The 10395-nt window shown below is 53.7% G+C and overlaps 2 protein-coding genes across 2 annotated transcripts; one reads left to right on the top strand and one right to left on the bottom strand.

Moving 5' to 3' along the window:
- On the top strand, positions 1–1762 carry BDP55DRAFT_55188 (xylulose-5-phosphate phosphoketolase). Its single transcript, XM_060569150.1, has 2 exons — positions 1–322; positions 376–1762. Exons 1-2 carry the CDS (start codon positions 28–30, stop codon positions 1311–1313), a joined length of 1233 nt encoding a protein of 410 aa, XP_060421688.1. The 5' UTR covers positions 1–27; the 3' UTR covers positions 1314–1762.
- A 448-nt stretch (positions 1763–2210) lies between these two features.
- BDP55DRAFT_568393 (ras small GTPase, ras subfamily) lies at positions 2211–3008 on the bottom strand (the record flags this gene model as incomplete). Its single annotated transcript, XM_060570680.1, has 1 exon — positions 2211–3008. The coding sequence occupies one exon, from the start codon at positions 3006–3008 to the stop codon at positions 2211–2213; it is 798 nt and encodes a 265-aa protein (XP_060421687.1).
- Between the last annotated feature and the right edge of the window lie 7387 nt (positions 3009–10395).

The following is a 10395-nucleotide window of genomic DNA, read 5'->3' as shown; positions in this document are numbered from 1 at the left end:
ATCAAAGTCGACAAGTCTGGCGGCACCATGGCTGCCAGCATGAACAACATGGCCACCTACCTTCGGGACGTGATGGCCGGGAATATGCAGAGCTTCCGTCTCTTCGGCCCCGACGAGACTGAGTCCAACAAGCTTGGCGCTGTCTACGAGGCCGGTAAGAAGGTCTGGATGGGCGAGTACTTTGAAGAGGATGCCAACGGTGGCAACCTGGCCCCTGAGGGACGTGTCATGGAGATGCTTTCCGAGCACACCTGTGAGGGTTGGCTCGAGGGATACATCCTGACGGGACGTCACGGTCTTCTCAACAGCTACGAGCCATTTAGTAAGTTCACCACTGCCTCTTACTTACTAAACATCATGCTAACCAAAGTGTAGTCCACGTCATCGACTCCATGGTCAACCAGCACTGCAAGTGGATCGAGAAGGCTCTCGAGGTCGAGTGGCGCAACAAGATCGCCTCCCTCAACATCCTCCTCACCGCCGTCGTCTGGCGCCAGGACCACAACGGCTTCACGCACCAAGACCCAGGCTTCCTCGATGTCGTCGCCAACAAGAGTCCCGAGGTCGTCCGCATCTACCTCCCCCCCGACGGCAACTGCCTCCTGTCCACAATGGACCACTGCCTCGCCTCGTCAAACTACGTCAACGTCATCGTCGCCGACAAGCAGGAGCACCTCCAATACCTCACCATGGAAAAGGCCGTCGAGCACTGCACAAAGGGCATCGGCATCTGGCCGCAGTTCAGCACCGACCAAGGCGAAGAACCCGACCTCGTCATGGCCTCGTGCGGCGACATCTCCACCCACGAGTCCCTCGCCGCCATCGACCTCCTCCTCCAACACTTCCCCGAGCTCAAGATCCGCTGCGTCAACTGTGTCGACCTCTTCAAGCTCATCTCCCACGAAGACCACCCCCACGGCCTCACAAACGCAGAGTGGGTCTCCCTCTTCACAGACGACAAACCCGTCATCTTCAACTTCCACTCGTACCCCTGGCTCGTCCACCGCCTCGCCTACAAGCGGCCCGGCAACATGAACCTCCACGTCCGCGGCTACAAGGAAAAGGGCAACATCGACACGCCCCTCGAGCTCGCCATCCGCAACCAGACGGACCGCTTCAGCCTCGCCATGGACGCCATCGACCGCATGCCCCAGCTCCACAACCGCGGCGCCGCCGCCCGCGAGACGCTGCGCAACCAGCAGATCGCCGCCCGCATCGAGGCCTTTGAGACGGGCATGGACCCGCCCTTCCTCAAGAACTGGACCTGGTCCCACAACGGCCTGTGGCAAAAGGTCGCCAAGATCACCACCTAGGCTTATTATGTTAGATGGGATTAGAAAAGCTTAGATGGAAGAGAGAAAGACTAGATGAGGTGTTTGGACAGGTTTCAGACGAGGTTTCTTGAAAAGATGATATTACGGCGTTGTTGGTATACTGGGACACAGAGAGAGATATCAGGGCGGGGTTTCGAGTCCGAGGATGAGGGTCGAGTTTTGCCACGGCGGTGGCACATTGTGCTCTAAACTTGAAATGAAGAGAGAGAGATATGACTAGTTTTTTTTCATTCGATTTGCAATCATCTCAATCAATCTCACAGCGAAATAATTGATCAGCCATTCTTCACCTTGAATATGCTTGATAATTCACACGCATCATTGGTATCTAAACGAAAAACAAAACACAAGAAAACACAGAATTTGAGATAAGGCCTGGCTGGGCCATATCGGTCATTTGCCAAAAAAGCAGACCCCGGATCCAGGTCCCTTGTCCGTCGCAACCCGTACAACAGGCGGCGAAGGACTTGCGCTGCAGACTCCCAAACGCCGCGTTTGATGATGCTACACTTGAGTGTAAGTCCCAATCTCTCTGAATCTCCAAGGCGCAAAAAAGAACATCGTGCCGGCTTGAGCAGCCGCCTCAACTCCCATGCAAAATGAAGCGCTTCATCGCCGTGACGTTTCGTACAGACCAATCCCTATTCTCCAGCGGCAGTCCGAGCTTGCTCCGGTTATCACACTCGTCCCCAGGCACAAAGAGAAAGGGACTTGGAGCTTCTAGTCGGCCCCTTTCTCAGTCGTAGGGCGGCAGACGAAGCCGTTCATGCCCTCGTTCGACGGCCTCGCTTTCGAATTACCGCTGCGATTGCTCCAAACGCAACGACAGCAATACTCGGCGCTGTGCAACCTCCTGGAGCCACAAGAACAAAAACCTCACCAGCATCGGAGCTTCCGCCATATCGATGCCTTGCCGACCTTGCCATCAATATTCGGACCCCGTACACCGGGGCCGCGCTTTTCGTTCTGCTCGCTGCCCGCCGGTAGGGGACTCAGCGGCTTGGTCATGCCCCTCCGGTCCATTTCCATGTTTTCGTTGACACCAAGTTCCGCCATGCGCCTGGCCTCAACAACGCGACGGACGATGAGCGCAAATGTTTCCTCAATATTGACCTCAAGCCTTGCGCTCGTCTCCATGAAGCCGCACCCTCGGCGGCGCGCCCAGTCTAGACCCATGGCCGCAGGAACGGCCCGGGACTCTTGCAGGTCACACTTGTTGCCGGCGACGATCTTGACGGGGGGAACGGTCTTAGCGCCCGGCGTGGCGGATACAGTATCGCGGTAGGAGGAGGGTGAGAGGCCGGCACGTTTTGCGCGCTCGGCGTTGTCGAGGCGCGTTTCCGCCTCCATGTCGATGAGGTCGTTGAAGTACTGGAGGGCGTCGATGGAGTCGCGGGAGGTGATGTCGTACACGAGCAAGAAAGCGTCTGCGCCAAGGTTCGAAGAGGCCCACATGCCGCGGTACTCCTCCTGACCGGCCGTGTCTGTAAGAGAAAGGTGGTAGTTTTGTCCATCGATCTTACGGGTGATGGAGTAGGAGTCCTCGATAGTGGGGTCGTATTCGGAGGTCCATTGCGAACGCACGAGACGGAGGGTTATGGAGGATTTTCCGCAGCCGCCATCGCCACAAATGGTAATTGAAATGGGCGTCGGAGCTTGTTGTGAGATTGACATTGCGTAGGTCGTCTTTTGTTCCGAAAAGCCGGACACGAGCTTGAAGTGTAGTGGTTGTGGTGGTCCAATGTCGGCCGCCTTGGATTGCGGGGACAGCTCCGAGGTTGTGTCGTCACACGTCGCGTGCGCCGTTAGAAGTCGCGAGTGGAGGACGCTCGATGACGGTAGACTTGGCGTCGCAAGTATGTTGGTTGCTGCACTGAGGGTTGAACTGCACAGTCCAAAAGACAGGTCGAATGCAACTTCGTGATAATCTTTCAGAAGGAAAAGCCTCGTTCGAGGGATTCGGTCGAGAAATTTGGGGGGAAAGTAGTACAGCAAGTGGTGGGTGAGGTGAGATAAGAAGAGGTCCGACTCTCTATTAGTAGCGTTGGTAGGGCAGGTAAGGTACTCGTAGGCTCGTGGGAGCAAGGTCGTCGGACGGCAGTGCAGCAGCTCTTGTCCTTCTTAGCTTCGTTTCGGCTCTCAGACCGCGCGCGGTTCGACCGTTTTTCTTCTTTTAGTTAGGATCGAGTAAGAGGCAAAAGGCTGTGGCGTAATCGTTCACGGGAGCGGCCCCCAAACAGGGTTCGTTCGTTTGGGACCGTGGGCTTTTTCTGGGCGAGGTGGAGAAAACGAAGACGAGAAGGAGAGTGGAAGGCACGGAAATTGAAGTAAGGTGTGCGTCTGTGTGGTTTGCGTCGCCTCTCTTTGCCTCGTGGTTGTTATTTTAGTTGGTTGTTGCTTTGGTGCGCGTGGCAGGTGTCGTTCGTCGTCTTTTCTAGGTGCCCGCTGGGAGAGGGCTGAATGGGATGATGGAGGTGTCGTTGGGGATAGTCCGTATCGTGTGGCGCGCGCGCGCGAGACAGACAGTGTAGACCGTTAAGGTTGCAATGCGCGAGATGTGAATTGGTGGGTTTGGATTGCTGGACGTAAATAGAATCCGTTCGTATTCTTCGCCGTCAGAAGGTGAGACAAGATGTTTCTTTTGTCGCGAGTTGAAGCTTGGGCGACGAGGGGAGGAGAGAACGTCGTTGGTCAATTGGGTGCAGCCGCAGATGCAGTCAACAGGTGAAAGTTGATGGTAAGCTGCTTGATATTGGTGTGAAATCCGAAAGTGTGACGGCGCTGTTGGTTGGCCTGAAGGTGGTTGGGTGGTGTGTCTCTCTGGGATGGCCCGAATATCGCAGCGATAATGCGGGATGGTGGTGGGCGGATTGTATTCGCTATGGATGAATGGCGGGACGGATGACAGAATGAGCGAGGGGATGCGCTTGCTTTTGATACCGACCCTTGGCGGCGGTGCTGCGGTGCGCTTTTCCTTGAGTTGTGTTGCGTTGTATTGTGTAGCGTTGCGTTGCGTTGCAATGAATCGATGGAAGGGAAGGATTGACGGATGCACTCGGTCTTTGGGGGCCGAAACTTGAATGGCAAGAACCTACGAGACAGGGAAGATACCAATCAAGGTAGATACACAAGGATGTCGGTCGAATACGAATAAAGCAGAATCGGAACCCAAAGCTCGAGATGGATGCGGATTAAAGGCAAAAGCAACCAGCAGACCAAGGACCGGGCTGCTGACTCTCCTCTTCCTCGCTCCGCCCTCTTATTATGTATTTGTTTTTCTTGGTCGTGCTCGTATGGGGGATGTCTGTGGTGGCCGTGGGAGAGAAAAGACTGGTCACCGTAGTGCTCGAGCGTCGCCCCGTCCGAGGGTGAAGTGGAAGAAATAGAGGGATGAGGCCTGCTCGGTGGGGAGCTCTGATGGGGAACCTCCAGCTCTGACCTGGTGAGGTATTCGAATAGAGAGAGTGAGAGTCTGTCCCGGGCGCTGTTTGGCTGCAAGACGGGATGCGACTGCGCGGCTCTGTCTCGGTGATTGTGGGATCGCAAGAGGGGAGCTCCCTGTAGCACTCGTGTTTCTCTCGTGCAGTTCCGATGAGTGGTGCCGCTGGTCACTGGTGTGTGTGTTCCTCAAGCTATCCGTACCTAAAGCTGACGGGTCACGGGTAGCGTTGGTTTTGGAGGTCGGGGCGTCGGACGAGGATGGGATGTCGTCACTGAGGTGAGGGATGAGGAGGGAAGGGGTGATTGACGGGCTTTGATTTGTGATTTGTGTTTGGTCTTGGTGACGAAGAAAACGTTTGGAGGAGAGGAAAGGGGGTAGGGACCCTGATCAGCCTGATGCAAGATGTGACGATGTGACGATGTGACGATGGAACAATTGGAAAGGAGCAAACGAGCAGTATGATGTATCCGCACCTGCCTCCCATTACCACCCAGGTATCAAGGTATCTTATTGAGTACGGAGTACGGATATACGTACTTGATCTCGGTTTCGGGGAAGAAGGTGCAGACAAACCTGTCTCCTTCCTTCCTTCCTTCCTTCCTTCCTTCCGTGCTTCCCTTTCCCCCTTTTCCGCCCCCTTCCTGATGCGTCTCTGATCGTTTCGTCAATATCAAGAAATAAATAAAATTCTCCCTCCCTTTTCCGCTCTTTGACCCTTCTCAATAAACAAGAATGGAAATGCCGTCTGTTTCTGGAGATGCCCGTGCCGCGCAGAAGAAGAAGAAACCACAATATCTGCAGGGTGCCACTGCTGCTGCCCTGCTTGCTGCAAATGTCAAAGATGCTGGCCCGCTGGGTGCTCCGTCCGCGGTCCGGGATCTTTGTCAGTGCAGAGGCCGGGGGAGGCCGGGGGGCCCAACACTAACAGTAATAGGTGGGCTGAAATGAGATTGCGGATAACTAACACTAAATCAGCGAGATAATTATTGTTTGTTTATTTATTGGACATGCCATACGGATCCGTACCGATACAGAATAATTGCAGATGGCGCTTGTTTTCAAGAGAGAATGGATCTAAGAGCCGCGGTCGATGGTCCACATTCGAATCTCACATCCAAGTTAATACGGATCCCCTTCCACTCCTTCTTTCCTTCTTATTCTCCGAATCTCCTCTTCTTTCTCACTGTGATAAATGAACGTGGAGACTTGTGCAATCTGCTTGTGAAGATTTTTTACCCTTGCATATCGGGCTGTCCGAGATGTCGACTGACAACTATGGAGTTTTTTACTCCTGAGGTCTGCTTCAATGTCTTCAAAGCTCAATGCCATTCCACAAACCGACCTCCTTTTTTCGCCTTGCCGTGGTTGTGTGGCTGAGCGGAGGCGTTTGTCGTATCGTGTTGCGTTGTATTACCTGTGTGTGAGAGACTGGGAAAAAAACGACAACTTATAGTTGCCGCCACATATTTCTTTTCGGCCCAACTCCCGCCTCCCACCACCCTCCCAGGATACCAGTAGGCTGGGCCGCAATCAATCGATCCGAGAAAGTAATAGATGGTGTTTGTTTGCCTTCGAGAAGCGATGCTGCTCAACGGTGGTTGGCTCCCCCTGGATGGCGGCAGTTGATCGTCCCTAAGCGACCAAACGCCAACCCCAGGGACCATGAAACTCCAACGGGGAAGACAATTAAAAAGAAAAAAACCAGGAACACGAACGCCCGCAACAGATTTTCCTCGCCTTCTTCCTATTCCGTCTAGTTCCGCTGAAACTCGCAACCCTTCTTGGGATAGCGAGTTGATGCCCTACGACAACGTTTTGACTGTTGCATGGTGTCTCACTGTGAGCATCTTACAAATACGGGTACAAAGTACAGCGAGTGAGACTCACAGTCTCTCTCACACACAATTTTACCCTATGGTCTCTAGGGTGAGAGTCAAAAAGACATGGAAACTCCCAGCGGCGCTACGCACTACGCAAGCAAAGCCAAATGGAACCAAGTGCTTCCGGTCTGGCGGGCTCAAGTTCACCACCAAACGATGAAGCTCGCCCCGTCGCATCGCCCATTCGGCCCTGAATCCCGGTTCCATGGTCCGGTATACCATACCGTAGAAACTCGAGCAACTCGAACTTGCGCTAGCCCGTGCCAGCCCTGCTAGCGCTCTGGCAGAATCGTAATACTGCCTAAAGTGGTTAAATGCGGCCGCCACCTATTTTTGGCGTAGGTTAACATTTCGATCGATCTGACCAATGAGAGCTCGCCGTCGAGGCCGGACCCACAATTGATATAATTCAATAATTATTTTGGCTTTCTCGTCGGTTTTGAGCTTTTCTCGTCGAATTGGCAAAAAGGGCAAAAGTGTCAATTGGAAGCAGTCGTACGTAAGCAACCGAGCCCCTGACTGTCCCCTGGCCCACTGCCTCCAACGGGCCCCTATTCATACGGCGGTTGGACTGTCGGGTCGACGAACTGCCCATTGATGCCATCACGGACTTCCTCTGCTGTGAAAATGTACTCTAACCCGTCGTTCAGAACAGCGAAGTCTGGAATCTCCTCTTGCAGCGTCTCCTGCTCAATGTGGGCTTCTACGTCGAAGAGCTCCCACCCAGTGTAATCGATGGCCTCGGCGGGCACGTCTTTGATCCGGATCTCGTCGACCTGGCTGCCATCGGGCCGAATAGATATTCCGCACTGCAGGAAGGCCTGGCTGACCATTGAGCCCTTCTCGTGGGCCAATTTAGCGGCTGCCGTCTCGACTGTTTTGGTGACCATTATTCTCTTCATACCCGTCTCCCACTTGAGCTCCTCCTGCTTATTCAGCGCTTTTTCTTCCTCGTCGAGTACGTAAGCGTCGGTTGCTTCTGAAAGCCACTGCTTGAAGGGCTTATTGACTGCGGTATCGAGAGGTTGGAGGAGGGAAGTGGTCCCTGGCGGTATGAGGCAGGGTGTGATGTGGTGCTGACGTAATAGCGCAAGGATGGAATCTGTCTTATGGAAGGAAGCGACATCCATTACCAATAGGTACTCGTCTCCCTTAGTCAGCGCTACCAATTCCTCTTCAATCCATCTTTTGAACAAGTACTCATTGTTGTAGGCAGTCTTGTTGAACTCAACTGTCACTCCTTCTGCGTATAATAGGCCCTCTTTTTTCCATAATTGACCCCCTTCCTCTGCGGGCTTGCCGTGGAATATTATTTTCGGTTTAATTCGTTGTATGCCGTCGGCGAAGATGTAGAGTATTAATGTGGCCTGCCGCTTGCCCCAACCGCTGCGGTCGCTCTTGCCAGCCACGGTTTTGGCCCCGACGTCGTCGTATGTGTAACCGTCTAGGTATTCGAAAGGAACTGGGGTCTCGTCGAGGTTGAGAATTCGCGAGTTAGGAAATCGACGGGCTGGACTTCCGAGTAAATCTCCGACGTTAGACCGCTTCACCTTAGCCAGGGCCATTTGATTAACTCGTCGGATAAAGGAAAGAAAGCTGTTGACAACTTTGAAGTACTCAGTGGGTAACTTCGTTGCCTGTTTGGTAAGTCGACGTCGGGTAATTCTCATACGATTCTGGAAGCCACGAAACCAACCGGGGGAAAAAATAAAAAGATGTTTGCTGTTCGGGTTCTGCTGGGCGAAAATCCGCTTAGCGGTCCTTTTGAACCAACTGGTACTAACGAGCTTTCCCTCACTTCGTCGCTGGCGGAAGGCGCCGTATAGCGCTGTCTCGAGCTCTGGCCACTGAGGGTGGTAGGCGTAGTTGGAGGACCGATTGACGATTGACTCGCGGTTCTGATACCAGGAGATAACCGTGCTTCGAGGGACTTTGAACCAATCTGCGGCTTCCTGGTATGTGGGACGTCTGTATATCCCTGGGAGCTCGGTCTCGCCCTGGCGCAGCCTCGGGGGGCAAATCGACTCTTCGTCGAGCTTCCTCACGCGGTGATGCTCTAAAAACATCAGGACGTTGACTTTGGTATCGTGGGTATAGTGGTGCTGGCGGCGCTTGATTGGGCCACTTCGCGGTGTATATTTCCGGTCTTTGATGGGGGTAGGAGCAGGCCCGCGGCGCTTAGCTGCTGGAGGTGTAATTGGCACTTTTGCCGTATTCGAATCCTTCTCGGCAAGGGCCCGTCGTGAGGGCATCGTGGGCACGTCGACGAGGCCCGTGGTGGAGGTGTAATTGGAGGTATAATTGACAGTATAATTGGTGGTCAAATCGGTGATGTAATCGGTGGAAGTGGGCAGTTGGGTAGGAGTAAAAAATGGAAAATAATCACTTACCGCCTTCCGTATACGGTTTAGTCGATTATATAATCGGATAAAACTGATCCCTCGAAAGGGCTTAGTGTGGGCCGCTAGCAGGGCTGGCACGGGCTAGCGCAAGTTCGAGTTGCTCGAGTTTCTACGGTACTCGGTACACTAGAAGCAAACACCTCTCCCATTCCCCGCCCCCTCTGAGACCGTTTTCTCACCCGGGGTTCTGGGTTTGGGGCGTTCCTGAATCTCATACCACGTGTGTCTCTGGGATCAGTATCCTTTGTTCGCTTCGTCGTGCCACGCGATGCTTCTCTCCTGTTTGCAGGCATCCCTCAATCGAAGAATGGTTGTTCTATGCATTCCCGCCTTCCCCCCCCACCCCTGCGTCGAAGGTGCATCATGCTGTCATGCACATGGCAATAAATAACCTCACGAGTCAATTAGGCGGACATGCATCATACGGTACCGCGGGAAGACGGGCTGCATGCAGGTTCGTTCCTGGCGGCGGCGGCGCTGCAATCAGATGCAGGTCAGCCCAGCAGGTAGTAGCTGCATATTTTCCAGCTACACGTTATGAGGTAGGGTCCATAGCTCGGAGGCACCACACCCAAGAAAAGGTAGGAAACATCATGGCACAACCAGGTGTATCCCCCAATGACGATGGTGAACCCCCGTTTCAACATCTTGTCAGATGCCACCTCACCCGCATTGATCACACTTATGCCCCCTCTCTCCCTGAAAAGGTCGTGAGGTGACGGGGGGGACTTACCAGCTTTTCGATACTGTGAAACTTTCCCCGTGGCATCTCAAACGAATGTCGTCTGTTGATTCTGCGTGTTCATGCTCCGCCATCCCGGGCTCTTTCGAGAAGTTGGATGCGGATTGATGCTCAAGTTGGCATCGCTGAAGGCTTTGTTATGGTGCGAAAATGTTCATCGGGTTCGTGAGAACCGATCGTGATGGTAATCATCGCATGGAAACAACAGCAAATGGATTGAGTTGGCCTCGAGGTACCCGGGTCAGGTGCTTCCAGTGTAGTAAATAGAAAGCTTCCCATATCCAGTCATTGTGTTAGATTGTATCCCTACTTCGACTCCCTCATTGCATCGTCAAGACCACCCAAAAGAGGCTACGTCAGTGATAAAATCGCTTGATAGTATCATTCCAACGTGGAGCGTGCTACAAAAGAGATATTCGAAAGTCAGATACAGGCCACCGTTCCTCGCCGGGATCCGGAACTGGGCAGAAAAAAGCGGCCACCTCTAGGCTCTCGGTACCCGGTGAGACATTCCGGGTGAGACACCACTAAACTACATGCTTGGCACGGCGGTTCGGTGGGACGAATCCGGGTCGGTGGGAAAGATCTGACTGTG

Source organism: Colletotrichum godetiae (genome assembly GCF_030913485.1).
Source record: "Colletotrichum godetiae strain CBS 193.32 chromosome Unknown BDP55scaffold_113, whole genome shotgun sequence".
Classification (NCBI taxonomy): domain Eukaryota; kingdom Fungi; phylum Ascomycota; class Sordariomycetes; order Glomerellales; family Glomerellaceae; genus Colletotrichum; species Colletotrichum godetiae.
The sequence above is the reverse complement of the archived record's forward strand: the minus strand, read 5'-3'. Positions and strand labels throughout refer to the sequence as shown.

Bases quoted from the DNA above. Each gene is read 5' to 3' on its own strand.
- BDP55DRAFT_55188 (XM_060569150.1), top strand. From the start codon at position 28: ATGGCTGCCAGCATGAACAACATGGCCACCTACCTTCGGGACGTGATG. The intron at 323-375 runs GTAAGTTCACCA...ACCAAAGTGTAG, and splicing joins CAACAGCTACGAGCCATTTA to TCCACGTCATCGACTCCATG.